We start from the raw sequence: 14,717 nt of genomic DNA, 5'->3' as shown, positions 1-14,717 counted from the left end.
TAGTAACCTCTCTGTGACATATAGTCACTTCATACATACCTTAAAAATAAGAAAATATAGCAAACCAGTTTTTGTCTATATGCAATCTTTGAATGTCTTCAAATAGAGATTGTTCACTGCCCACTGAGAAGAAACATGGTCGCCAACTAAATCTCTAGAAGCATTTATTCTAGCAGATCTGTCACCCAATATATAAAAATCATTAGAATTAGTAGACAATGGCTCACATACCACATAGCATCCTGTGGACATTTTACATATCGTGGGCACTGATGTGTATTCCAAATGCAAGTTGAGCTAAGGTATACTTGTGCAAATGTGGAAATCGAGCAAGGAAGTTGCACAATCGGTCACTGGAAATAATGGCCATGAGAGCATGCCCCTCCCTTGCACAATTTCAGCATTTGCACAAGTGCGCTTTAGCACAACTTGCATCTGGACCCTACAGCAGCACCCACAGTGTGCCAAAACACCCATGGGAAGCGAGCCACAGTTTACGATAGGCTTTTGGTTGTTGTTTTAAGTGGAAGAAAACTTTAACCCATTTTAATTACACCACCTATATGTAATTATAACATAATGTCTTGGAATGGACACATCTGTTCTAGTATTCCTTTTCCAAGAGTACAATGAAACAGAGCATCCACTTGACAGATTACATTTTTGTAAGGCCTTTGTAATTTTACTGTAGTCCATTCAATTGCAGCCATTAAGTAAGTCTCAAGAATGTCTCACAGGAAGTGGAAGCATTACCACAGTCACCCAACAGGAAATCCAGTTTGTTACTAACACAAAGACTGCATGTACTCTTGATCATTGTGAGCGCTCTCTTTTCAGAGCTCCCAATCTCCTGTTAAATGGGCATGGGAAATCAGGCCTATACTAGAGAATGGGGCCTGTGAGAAAACACAGGCAAGCGAGAACTATCAAATGCCTGCAAGACAAAATAGTCAAACTGAAGAAGAGAGAACCAAAGGAAAAAATAAGTAAGACACTGTAGAGCTACTCTCCACTTAACTGGCTGATGGAAAAGAGATAATCAAGTTCCTCAAATATTATTTACATTTCATCAACTTTCTATAAGCAGTCACCAGCAGGCAGAGCTAACCAACAGCACTTGTAGAAGTTATGTAGAATTCCCTTCATGAGGAGAGGCTGAACCTTTTGTCTCAATGAACAGACTGATTTAGGATTTTTGTATTACAATTCAAGAAGCTGCTCATGAAATAAGAGACACAGTAAATGTGTCCACTCACCTTGCTTCACAGCATACACCATTAACTTCTTAATGGGGCCACATATTAAAATAAACACCAAACACTACAAAGTTTAACCAACATGGTTCTATTTAAAAACTAGTTTCAACCATGGCACTCAGTGACAGCAATACAATACTTTTTCCACAAAGCGATGAATATAAAAATATGCCATCCATTCATTTGTAAACTAGTATTCTAATACATGTATGTCATAACAACATACTTTTTATATAACTCTTTCCTGAGATACTTTGGGTGGTTTTCATTTCATTGTGTTAGATGCATTATTTTTTATCACTTTAAAATACTGGTGCATGTGGGATACTACCAAAGTTATGTATTTAAAGTAATTAATGAAAATATTGAGCAGAAGAGCAGTTCTTGCAGATGCTGCATTTTGAAAACATGGACTTCACACTGCCTTAAACATTTGACTCTTTCTGGATAAGAAAAAGACACCTGAAGTTTCAACGAAGAATCTACAAAAATGCAGCAAAGTGTTTCAGGAATGTTAGAGGCTGGAGTAGAAGACAAATGATACAAAAGAAAAGTCATAATTCTTGTTGACTAGACATTGCCTGCAGAAGCATCTGTACATGCTGTAGCCGGTTTACAGTTTCAGTATTGACACTAGTCTGTCTTGGAAGAGCAAATGTCTTTTAAGGTTTCTAGCTCCTCTACAAGTTTCTTGTTTTGGACTTCTAACATCGCAACACGACTCTCCAGACATTTCACGTATTCTTTCTTCCGCCGTCGACATTCTTTTGCAGCTTCCCTGAAAAAAGCAGAAGTAAAGAGGGCAAACAAAAACACTTTTTGGCATACTACTGGACTGGGGGAAAGAACTCAGTGACGAAAGCTCGGTATAGGATGGAGACTGTGATACCTTCCAAATTTTGGAACTCCCCAGTCTTAAAACACCTAAGAAGAACTGGGATCACAAGGGCCACATATTGTCCCTTCCTCAAGGGTCACATGGCAATCTGGAGAATTGCTTCATCTCATGCCTTGATTAGCGTTCATAGCAAAAAAAAAGTCCATAGCCAAACACCAGTTATTCTGCTTTATGGCAATAAAGATCTTTGAGGGCCTTGAGTTCCTCAATGAGAGTCTTGTTTTGGTTTTCAAGCACAGCCACACGGTTTTCAAGACATTTGACATACTCCTTCTTCTTCCTGCGACACTCGCGAGCAGCTTCCCTGGAACCAACACAAGGCAAATGACTACAGGAGCAGCCACAACAAATGAAAACCCGGATAAATAAGATAACCTCCAACTCCAGAAATGCCACAATGAATTGAACAAGTGCCAATCAGTAAACCACACAACAATCACACCACAAATTTTAGACAGACTGGTCAACAGACAACACAGAACAACAAATGAAGCTCAGTGACAAACACAGGATCAGATTAGCACATTTGGTGTGAGAAATTATTACAATGCAGATAGTCAAAGAGCATTCACTCTTATGAGACAACAACAAATACCTTTAAGCTACATCAAAAACTTGAATTAAAATAGCAGCAGAGTATTTGCAAAGTCCCACAACATCCCAAGTTTGCATGCTTAAACAGACAGCTGAAGCATCATAGTCTTAACCTACAAAATGCTATGTAATGAAGTGTCAGAGACAAATGCTAGGTTCTCTCTTCAGATTAAAGTTTCATGCCATTTTGAAATTTTACCAAAGCCTGATTTTTTGTGAAAGGAAAAGCCAATTACAAATCAGTTAGTTTGGCTTATCTGGAGATGAGGTGCCAGGGGGCGTATCCATTCATTATGAAGCAGCTATTACAAGGGTGGTGGGGAACAGAAGTACCACCGTATTTTCTGGTGGAAACACCACAGCACATGCGTTTTTACACGTTAGTTTTTGCCACCTGCGGCATTTCTGCTGATGTGCTGTTTCTGCTGGGTTTTCTTCTGTTCGGCTGGGAGAGAGGGCGCCAGAACGGGCGCCATTCAGCAGAACAGTTTGTGCACTCCCTGGGGTGGGACATGGGGGGCGGGGGCCTTCAACGAACAGGTAAGGCGCTCCTTACCAGTCCACCCCCTCCCTGCTGCTCCCCCCACCCACCAGTCAGCTCCTGAGTTTGAAGGAGAGGTGCAGGGCTGCAGCATTCCTTCCTGCAGCCCCGATCGCGTTGGCATGCACAGGGCATGCCGACACCTATTGGAAGGAACGCTGCAGCCCCACACCTCTCCTTCAAACTCGAAAGCTGGCAGGGGGAAAGCGGCAGGGAGAGGGCCAACAGGTAAGGAGTGCTATACCTGTACGTTGAAGGCACCCCCACACCGCCTGTGGCTATGCTGCTGCCTCCAAATCACATCCTCCTCTCCCCACTCTTCCTGCAGGGAATAAATAACACTGTATAACTGCAGTGTTTATGCCAATGCGGTATTTCTGATGTTTTTTTAAAAAAATTCGAGCCTTCCCCCCTCAATGTGTTGTTTACACAAATGCGGCATTTCCACCACAAAACACAGTGATGTTGGCAAGTCAGCAGGCTGTTACGGGGAAAGATAAATCAGAAATCTACTGTTTCCCCTGCTGGCTGGCCAGCCAGCTCTTTGACTAGGGATGTGCACGAACCACGGTTCGAGCCCATTTGGGGAACAGGGCTCAGGAGCTCTAAGAAAGCGGAGAGCAGGTCCTTGCCTGCTCTCCACCACCCCATGGAGCTTCCTGCTGAGACAGCGCACATCGCAAGAAGCCCCGTGCGGCATCAGCACACACAACGGTGTCCACGCATGCACAAGCACTGGGTCCTATGTGTTATTTATATAATGAATATGGACCGGGGATGGGACCAGTGTTCCCTCTAATAGGGATTTCCAGATGCTGTTGACTACAACTCCCATAATCTCCAACCAAAGGCCATTGCAGCTGGGGATGCTGGGAGTTGTAGTCAACAACATCTGGGAATCCTTGTTAGAGGGAACAATGGATGTGACTGCAGCTCAGTGGTAGAACATCTGCTTTGCATGCACAAGGTCCTAGGTTGAATCCCTGGCATCTCCAGGTAGGGCTGGGAGAGACTTCTGCCTGAAACCTTGGAGAGCCACCACTAGTCAGTGTAGCTAAATGGACTAATGGTCTGACTCAGTATAAGACAGCTTCCTAAGTTCCTAACAAATGTTAAAAAGAATTAATGCATGTTGTGTATGCATTACTGGCAGCAGACGTGAGATTTAACCTGAAGAGAGAAGGATGCAATTGTGTGAGAGGGAGGGAGAGATTCTGATTTATGAGAGATGTATACTTCTGATGAGCAATTTAAAACAAAAAGGCATGAGAACAAGCAATACCATGAATGCAGCGAGCAGTGACAAGGTTATTTACAATGGACTGAGCTTTCTCCTGCAAAGCACATGCTAACAACAGCCATTAGTATTAGCAGCGGACATGCATGGAGCCCAGAGACAAGGCACACAGGAAGTAATATGAAAAACATTAGTATATTCTGCACACCAGAAAATACCCACCAAGAAGTGCAAAACCCCAAACCTAAAGTCAGGCAACTTCACACAAATATCTATTATAAGAGGAGGATATTCTACACAAATGTGTTTCATATGTGTTTTGCTGTAACAGATATGAAATCAACCACTGGAAATTTAACAGGGCCTACACACCTAAAATGAAAGCAGAAGGTTTTCACTCTTCCTTTACAAGGGCTTCATTACAACGTCTGCCTCAAACAGAACTCCAATCTAAAACACTGGCAATGAATGAATAATCTTAAGTGCATTTTGTCTAATTTTATTAAATAAGCAGATTTATACTGAACATCTATTTCATATTCTGCAAGTGTTTCAGACCGAGTGTTATATTCGAATTGAACAGTGGTTTCTAGAAGGAAAGCTGTATATCAGGGCTGGTCAACTTCAGCCCTCCAGCAGATGTGGGCCTACAGCTCCCATCATCCTTCACTATTGGCCACTGTGGCTGGGGACGATGTGAGTTGTAATCCAAAAACAGCGGAGGGGCCAAAGTTGTGCAGCCCTGCTCTGCATAAATGCCTAAGAATACCTACCACCAAAAGCTCTCTTAATAACACCTCTCAAGAAATACAAAGCAAAACTAACCTGACTTTGCAGTAATCTTGCAAATTCTTTCATGACCAGTGGAACTGTTTCGATTGCCCTAGCAATTGAGGAAACTATGCTTCCTCCATTAGCACCAGAATGGACAACTTGCATTCTCAATTTTATCACCAAGTTTCAGGAAAGGAAAACAACTACACGGACCAATTTAACAAGTGACACAAACTGGCATTTGCTGAACTCAGCAGGAGAAGACATCACAAACTGTTTCTAATCATCTACCATCTGAAGTGGGGTGGGCAACAGAGCTGAAGTGATAATAAATTATTAGTGGCAGGGAAAGAGGTGATTGCTCTCTCCCCAGCAACTACATGAAAAGGTGCACAATCTTTTATGCAAGAATCCACTCAGCTGTTTACCTTAGAGAAAAGGCCTATGCTGAATTTTTCCTAACCTTTCCTGTCATTTGCTCTTGAAAGTAAAGACTAGCCATTATTTTTGATAAAAATAATGGTACCTATTTTTCATAAGCCTTAGCTCTCGTTTACGTGTTGCTTCTTCAGCTAGCTGCTGTGGGCTATGCAACGTTCCTGGGGAGGCTGCCATCACAACCCCTTGAGGTAAGGCTGTGGTTGGGGTTCGGATCTGGTAAGTTGGCATGTCACCTGTAGCAGCTATAATTAAAACAAGAGAGAAAGAGACAGTTTTAATGAAAAAGCAAGTGACAAACACAACTTCTGAAATATTTACTGATAGAAAGGTTTAGATCCAACTTTCCTGTTAAAAACTCAAGGCAGCTAACAATAAAAGAGAACACACACAGTAAAAACTACAAAAGAAACCCCCATAAACACCCAGTGTTCAATTGATTTAAAACTTTATATATTAACACACAATGTTAAGAAGTTGTGCAGAATTTAAAAATCAACTTCCATTTAAAAACAGCCAGAGAACGAAGCATTGGTACCTCTCTAGGGAGAACGTTCCAAAGAGTAAGTGCCACCATGGAAGAGGCCCTGTCTCTGCCACTCGCCAAATAACTCTCAACCAAGGGCAGGATTGAGAGGAGAACCCCTGAAGCAGACCTTAGAACTCTAGCAAGTCACAAGGGCATAAATGGTATTTAAAGTAACATGGCCCCAGGCAATTCAGGACTTTAAAGGCCAAAGCAATTGCTTTGAATTGAGCTCAGAAACAAATGAATGTTCCAGTCAAATGTTCTCAATGGCCAGTGAACATACTATTTCCAGATGCCAGAAAGGACATATTTCGACTTGATGACATATAATCCAGATGATCATGTTTCTCATCTGCCCAAGAGCACTCCTTGAACCAATTATAAATGTAGGCCCCCTGATCACAACTTGGGGAGCAAGCCTAACAAGAACTATAGCCATCGTGAACTCTCTTTTCAAGGACACAAGATCTGCTCTACACTAAAGGAAGGAACCAATGAAGTAAAGCTACTAAAAACTAGGGCTATACTTTGAGTCAAGAAAACTTAGTCATATGACTTCTAAGTGATGGAAACAGCACATACAGTATTTGCATACACTAAGATAGTAGTTCTGATGAAGGATGAAGGAATTCTCTCCTTGTCTTTAGACCAGGCCTGCACAACTCAAATGACCTGGCGGGCCGAAACCAACCGTGACTTGGTTCATGGAGGCCGAGGTCAATTCCCAGGGTGCTGATTATTAGAGTAACACTTAATATCAATCAATCAACCAATCAACTGAATTAAAGTGAAATGAATTAAAAATGAATTAAAAATGAATTTAATCAATATTTAACTTTTGATGTTCTGGCAGGCCAAGATTGATTTAAATTAATATGAAATAAGTTGAATTAAAATTCATTCTAATAATATAAATATTATACAATCTGTACAAAATACATAATAAAATGCATTGTTCTTCCTTTCCACCTCTGCCAAATCATCACACAAAACATGGAACACTTTTAAGGGGGGAAAAATGAGAACCTCTTCTCATAATTTTGGAAAAGAAGGGAGAAGGGGAAAGAAAGATGGAAAGGATGCAGCAGGAGGCTTGGCCTGAGAGAGAGAGAGAATGGAGCGGTCTTGGAGGGAGAGAGAGAGAGAGAATGGAGCGGTCTTGGTGGGAGAGAGAGAGAGAGAATGGAGCGGTCTTGGTGGGAGAGAGAGAGAGAGAATGGAGCGGTCTTGGTGGGAGAGAGAGAGAGAGAATGGAGCAGTCTTGGTGGGAGAGAGAGAGAGAGAATGGAGCAGTCTTGGTGGGAGAGAGAGAGAGAGAATGGAGCAGTCTTGGTGGGAGAGAGAGAGAGAGAATGGAGCAGTCTTGGTGGGAGAGAGAGAGAGAGAGAGAGAGAGAGAGAGAGAGAATGGAGCAGTCTTGGTGGGAGTGAGAGAGAGAGAATGGGAGAGAGAGGGAGAGAGAGAATGGAGCGGTCTTGGTGGGAGAGAGAGAATGGAGCAGTCTTGGTGGGAGAGAGAGAGAGAGAATGGAGCAGTCTTGGTGGGAGAGAGAGAGAGAGAATGGAGCAGTCTTGGTGGGAGAGAGAGATAGAGAATGGAGCAGTCTTGGTGGGAGAGAGAGAGAGAGAGAATGGAGCAGTCTTGGTGGGAGTGAGAGAGAGAGAGAGAGAATGGAGCAGTCTTGGTGGGAGTGAGAGAGAGAAAATGGAACAGTCTTGGTGGGTGAGAGAGGGAGAGAGAGAATGGTGCAGTCTTGGAGGGGGGGGGAGAGAGAGAGAGAGAGAGAGAGGCTTAAGAGACTTAACTGCGCAGGCGCGCCTTGCAGTTGGGAAGCAACACCGGGCCAAATAGCAGACCCGAGTGTCGCTCTGGTTTCTGCCACTGTGCGCTACTGCTGCCGTGGGGGAGGGTAAGGAAGAACACCCGCACCCCCGCAGCCATCTCCTCGGCCGTGCAGCGGCTGGAATTTTTTTTTGGGGGGGTGTTTTTTAAGCAGCAGGGGGAGGAAAAGGAAATAGCCCCGGGGGCCAGGAAAAAAGGCCTCGCGGGCCACATCCGGCCCCCGGGCCGCATGTTGTGCAGGCCTGCTTTAGACGATGCAATGCATAGGTTACAGGAAGCAACATTTTAAAAGGCACATTCCTGTATTAGGGAGAGAGAATGCCTGTTCTAAGATACTGCTTGCCACCCAGGGGGTTGTATTCCAAGACAGTTATGACTAGCTTGTCCCCCTGATTTCAATGGCACTTACTCAGGATTCACTTTCTTAAGCTAACAATCCCATTGTTGTTTTCAAGTGCATGCATAGGTGGAGCTACAGTAGCACTGATCATGTATATGCACTACCAACCTCAGTCTTTTAGCTACTGTGCACTACCAATGCTGGAGCGTGACTGTGCCAGGCGGCCAAGCATGACCTCTGCTTTAGGGACAGAGGGGGGAAATGGGGAAAGAAATATGTGGGATGGGAACATGTTAAGTGTTGAAATATTTCTGCTCATACATATTTGCATAAATATACCTTTTTAATATCCTTACATTCTTGTGAGTTCAGTTGCTGTTTGTGCCCTCAAGAACCCATGTGTTAAAAATACTACATGTGTCGGGGGGGGGGCGGTGTCTGTAGGGGAATGATGCTTAACTTGCAGCAGGGGAGGGAGGGGCTGGCTCCCAAGGCCTTTAGGTCCAGGCTCCAAAATTACCAATGTGCACCTCTGCCTTCAAAAGCCATGCACAGACAGATGTCTTTGCAAACCAGAGCTGAAGTCAACAAATTTGGACCTGTCTTTAAAGATATTGTGTCTGGGATATATTTATTTATTTAACATATTTTTATACCGCCCAAAACTTATGTCTCTGGGCGGTTTACAACAAGATATAAACAAAAAGTAAAACATTAGTTAAAAACAAAAACAAAACAAGAAATTTAAAAACAACAATTTAAAATTTTAAAACAATATTCTAAAAACATTAAAACAATAAAAAAAAATCAGTTAAAAGCCTGGGTGAACAGATGCATCTTTAAAGACTTTTAAAAAGCTGTCAGAGATGGGGATGCTCTTATTTCACTAGGGAGCGCATTCCAAAGCCTCAGAGCACCAACGGAGAAGGCCCATCCCTGAGTAGCTACCAGACTAGCCGGTGGCAAATGCAGACGGACCTCTCCTGATGATCTCAATGGGCGGTGGGGTTCATGACGAAGAAGATATTCTCTTAAATACCCAGGGCCCAAGCTGTTTAGGGCTTTATAGGTTATGACCAACACCTTGTATTTTGCCCGGAAACATATCGGCAGCCAGCGTAACTCCTTCAATACAGGAGTAATATGGTCTCTCCGAGATGACCCTTCTCTCACACAAAGCAGTCACAAAACTAACAGCCTTGAGACACTGACAGGACAGCCAGACCCTTGCGGTCACAATATACTATACCCCAAGGGAACCTTGACTTGTAATTTTAAACACAGGAAACCTAGGTCTTGTCTATCAATTAACCCATCAATGGGGCCAAGTCTCCCAGCAATGGTGTGCCTAGCTCTGTGAATCTGTGGGCTGCCATCTCCCATTGGCTATAAGGATAACTTTGGCCCTGCCTACTCCAACCTGATTTGGTGAAGTCATATTTCATTTCCCCCCATTGTTTCCTCTCCAGCTGGTGGATATAGACAGCACTGTTTGTTCCTCCCTGGTTTATTTATTTATTTAAGATGGTTAAGCTGACCTATAATCTGTAAGTTGCCCTGTAAATCAGAACTGTAGAGCTAGAAACTGATTTGCAAGTTTTTATATATCTGGGCTCTGCCTCAATCTCAATCCTTGTTCCTAAACTGTCTAAACAGACATTAACTTTACTTCTCTCCAGACCTTTTTTATTGCGTAAATTAAAACATAGAAAGAGGGAATTGCAATAAAGAACAGATGTTTCGATGTATATATGTCAGCTTCAGTGTTCTATGCCCCACTATTTAAAATCCACACTTATAACCAAAACTTTCCTCCAATCTAATTAAACACCTGGGTAACACATAACAAGTGGGGGGAGGAGAGAGGAGGAGAAGGTTGATGACTCACAGCTATGCATGGTTAGCACTGACACAGAGAGAAAAACCTGGAAGAGGGACAGTATGACACAAATCTATCATGCGTATTACATCGCCATTATATCAACTAATTCAGACATTAACTTTATTAATATTTTGCCGGTGCTGTACTACAAAAAGTGACTGTGCATTAACATTAAGGAAGGGAGTAGGTCAGATACAATTGCATGGACCATCTCAAAAAATATTGTTTTGGAGCAACATGGCAGGAAATTTTCTGGTGTACCACCAACTAAATCTGTCACTTTCTACACCCCGAGTACTTGCATAAACAATATTTTTTAAGGGATTGAAAGATTTTCAGTCAGTCAGTCTAATCAAGCAACTAAATGTTGCAGCCCTACTAAAATCCTAATGGAAACAACCGTCCTGTCAACTGCTTCCAAATAATGGATAGGTCTAATAGTTCCCTCTTTGCTTCTGTGGACTTCAGTCTGTTTATCAAGAATGAGTCTGAACAGAGGTGGTAATGCCATTTGTCAAATGATCACTCTCATTTTAGGCTTCAGAGAAGAGCACTTTGTCTCTCTGTTTTAAAAACTGAGATCTATTTATAGGGGCAGGGGCAAGACACCTATACAAAATTTCATTCATTCATTCATTCGAGACATTTAATATACCGCCCACTCTGAAGACTCTGGGCGGTGCACAATAACAAACAGGCAACATTAAAAATTAATTCTAAATTAAAAACTAAAGTAACTACCAAAGAACAGAAAAATAAACTACAGGGCAAAAGCCTGGCAAAAAAGAAAAGTCTTCAATAACGATTTGAAGATCAGTAAGGAAGGGGCTAGCCGGATCTGTAGGGGGAGAGTTACAAAGGAGCAGGGCCGCAACCGAAAAGGCCCTTTCCCAGGTCCTAGAGCCCCAAACATCTCGGAAATCAAGGACTGACAGAAGGGCCATCTGAGATGATCTAACTGAATGGGATGTAACTGGGAGAGGTGGGTCTGTAGGTAGACAGGCGCAAGGCCTCGCAAGGCTTTGAAAGTCAGAACCAGGACCTTAAATTGAGCTCGGAAGCGAATAGGCAACCAGTGCAATGACTGTAGGAGAGGTGTTACCCTGTCATATTTTCTGGCACTCATGAGTAGGTGAGCCGCTGCATTCTGGACCCGCTGCAGCTTCTCGATGGTCCTCAAAGGTAACCCTAGATAGAGAGCGTTACAATAGTCTAAAAGGGAGATAACAAGGGCATGGGTCACTGTCATTAATGCCTACCGATCAAGGTAAGGGTGTAATTGCGAACCAGATGAAGCTGGGCAAAAGCACTTCTGGCCACAGCTTCCACCTGCTGCTCAAGCAGCAGGCACGAGTCCAAGAGGACCCCCAAATCACGAACAAGCTCTTCTGAGGGCAGCGCCACCCCATCTAAAACAAGGTTCACATCCAGCTGTTGGCCATTACGAAGGCTGAAAAAAGTAATTCAGTCTTAGTGGGATTCAGTCTGAGCCTGTTTTGATTCATCCAGACCTTAATAGCTTCCAGACATCGAGTAAGCACAGAAACAGTGTCCCCAAAATGGTCTGGGATGGCAATATATAGCTGAGTATCATCAGTGTATTGATGAAATCTCACCCCAAACTGGGAAATGACCTGACCCAGTGGCTTCATATAGATGTTAAAAAGGACAGGGGCAAGAACTGAACCCTGGGGAACTCCATAAAGGAGTGGCCATGGGTCAGAGCACCTGTCCTCAATGCATACCAACTGGAGACGCCTGCTAAGGTAAGAATGGAACCACTGTAGGACAGTGCCCCTGATACCCAACCCAATACCCAACCCAATATTTAAAAAAACCAAGGCATCAGTGGCAATACAGGGTGACCCCCTGCCTCCATACAAAGGCCCAATAGCCAGCCTAAACACATCCGCATCATTCAGGCTAAATGACAGGTTGTACATAACAGATGCCAAATTCTCCATGATCTGTCCTTCCCTCCACTGTGCAGAGGAAGGAATGGTTTCCCATGCACTGAGCAAAAAGCCCAGGCCATCTCTAACAAAACAAGAGCAATGCTCAAGAAGACTGGCTTTGTAGATACTGTATAGATACTATGGAGTATCAATCTAGATACGTATCCCTTCATCACATCTTCATATTAACATTATACACCTGTGTGAGTCCAATTTGGTTGTCCTGTCCAAATTGGAAGTTCCTAGTTCGACTGCTGAAAATCTCACAAGCAGTGGAGGGCTTAGCTCTGGTTTTGTGTGCTGTAGCAAGGAACCTCTTGTTCAAGGCAACTGATGGTTTAACCCTTTCTGCCTTCCACATTCTATCAGGTAATTGGTGAGAAGTTGCTGCTGAGCCCTGCCATTTGGATTCCCCAGACATCTTTGAGAGTGGATGTTTGAAAACCCCACAAAAGAAGCCATGCCTTTATTATAATATATTTATTATATATTATAAAGTGTGCCGTCAAGGCTCTTTGGTTTTCTTTAGTAGAATACAAGAGCTGTTTACTATTGCCAATATGGTAGCAGTGGGGAATTCAAACCGGCAACCTTCTGCTTGTTAGTCAAGCATTTCCCTGATGTGCCACTTAAGGTTTATTATTTAATATTAGGTGCTAAACTGCGAATTCATTGTTTCAGTTGTCAAATGTAAACAGCAAAGATGGAAAACCACCATCTTTTAACATCCTGGTGATCAGGCACACTGTTTACATATTCAAGTCAGATGGCAGGCATATTTGCTTCACCAAAGGAACTAACGTAACATAATGTAAAACTAACTGGCTGTTGGTTAGTTAGCCCCTGTCCCCTGGGGTCCAGGATGGGGGCAACTAGGGAAGCAGACAGAAAACAGTCTAGTAGCTACAGCCTGAAAGAGAAGAGCAGAATTTCATAAAGCACAGAGCTAAGCAGCATATAGTAAGTGACTATATTTTGCCTCCCCCCCACCACTCCCATGGGTTTATTTCCTCGTTACTTTTGGCCATTTAGACCTGCTCTGTCCCCTTCCCCCCACAGCCTTCCTCTTAATTAGAGACAAATCATGTATCTCTTATATCAGGGGTTCCACAATAAATTGTAGCTGAAGATGATAGGCGTTGTAATTAGCAACATCTGGAGTACCACAGGTTGGGAACCCCTGTGTTATATGAAGCAGTGGCAGAATGTTAGACTAGGACCAGGGAGATCAGAATTCAAATCCCAGTCCAGCCATGAAACTAACTGGGTGACTCTGGACCAGTCACTTATCCCTCCGCCTAACCTACCTCACAGGGCTGCTGTGAGAAGAAACATAACCAAGTACACTGCTCTAGGCTCCTTGAAGGAAGTGTGGGAAATAAATGTAAAAATAAATTAAATAGGTGTCCTCAGCATTATAGGTTTATGGCTTCAGCTGCTTTGCATGGAGTTTGCATGGTATCACTGCTGTATCAAACAGATTTTCGTTCAGACATCTCATATCTGAGCCTCGAGGTTTTTGATACAACCAAAGGGCTGTTGTTATATCTATATTAAATGGCAGCATCTCAGACTTGTGGCTTCATTCTGAAAGGAGTAGCACCTGTGTCTCTTATTTTTATTAGGCAATGCATTGTATAATGAATGTTTTGCCTTTTTTACCCAGCAGTATTATACAAGGTATTCCTTGTATAAGGCAACACAAGGTGTTTGCCACATGGATCACAGACCATAGGTTGTATAGAATGTTTTGCTATGTACAGTCATCCCTGGAAACCCTCACAGTTGGTGAATTCATAGTCAGGAAGCAATAGGGAATCATTGAAAGCAGGGGATTATGGGACTCACGGTTGCGAAACAAAAAAGACAGGAAAAAAATAGAAAAAATTGCCCCCTGACTCCCCCAGAAATGACCTCCCTCCCCAACCCCCCAATTTTTTAAAAAAGAAAAATTCCACCAAACCACAGATATTCGGGTCACAGTTGGCGAGACCAGTCACAATTTCTCAGTCATGGATACTCAAACCCGCAATTAGAAAACCTGCAGTTGGCGAGGGATAACTGTATAGTGTGAGCTCTAATATCAGGAGGTAACATTCTCATCTATGTGATTTGTTTGAGATATGACAAGAGATACTTTCTATAAGATTTCTAGTTCTACCAAGTTGCTTTTAAAGTTCTTTAGTTTGTATGATGTGCAAGGTTCTTTCATTTTTTAAACAAACAATGATATGTGTTGACATGAATTTGGCATTTCTGTGACTCCAATTAAAATAATATCAGGGCGCAAAAACTGCCAGTCAGTGTCCTGCACTTAATGGACTGATCAGACTCCATATAAGGCAGCTTCAGATTTTCATATCTCCATTTGTTTAAGCAGATTTTATTAACATGCCTTTTCCCTCCTCCTCTGTTGTTTACTGTCTTGGCT

The 14,717-nt window shown here is 42.8% G+C and overlaps 1 protein-coding gene across 6 annotated transcripts in view; it reads right to left on the bottom strand.

The window, feature by feature from the left end:
• Positions 1-1,328: 1,328 nt before the first annotated feature.
• The window catches only part of CREM (cAMP responsive element modulator), a 45,703-nt gene continuing 32,314 nt past the window's right edge, over positions 1,329-14,717 (bottom strand). For 5 of the 6 annotated variants that reach the window (XM_053259653.1, XM_053259652.1, XM_053259655.1 and 2 more), the window contains 2 exons: positions 5,827-5,983; positions 1,795-2,458 (listed from right to left, as the gene is read on the bottom strand). In XM_053259653.1, coding sequence (XP_053115628.1) covers positions 2,314-2,458; positions 5,827-5,983 — 302 coding nt within the window. In that variant the 3' untranslated portion in view covers positions 1,795-2,313. Of the gene's footprint in view, positions 2,459-5,826; positions 5,984-14,717 lie in introns of all 6 variants that reach the window. The other variant, XM_053259651.1, reaches the window with a different exon arrangement.

The sequence above is a fragment of the Hemicordylus capensis genome, chromosome 6 (genome assembly GCF_027244095.1).
Source record: "Hemicordylus capensis ecotype Gifberg chromosome 6, rHemCap1.1.pri, whole genome shotgun sequence".
Lineage (NCBI taxonomy): Eukaryota > Metazoa > Chordata > Lepidosauria > Squamata > Cordylidae > Hemicordylus > Hemicordylus capensis.
Note: the sequence above shows the minus strand (reverse complement) of the source record. Positions and strands in the feature narration are given on the sequence as shown.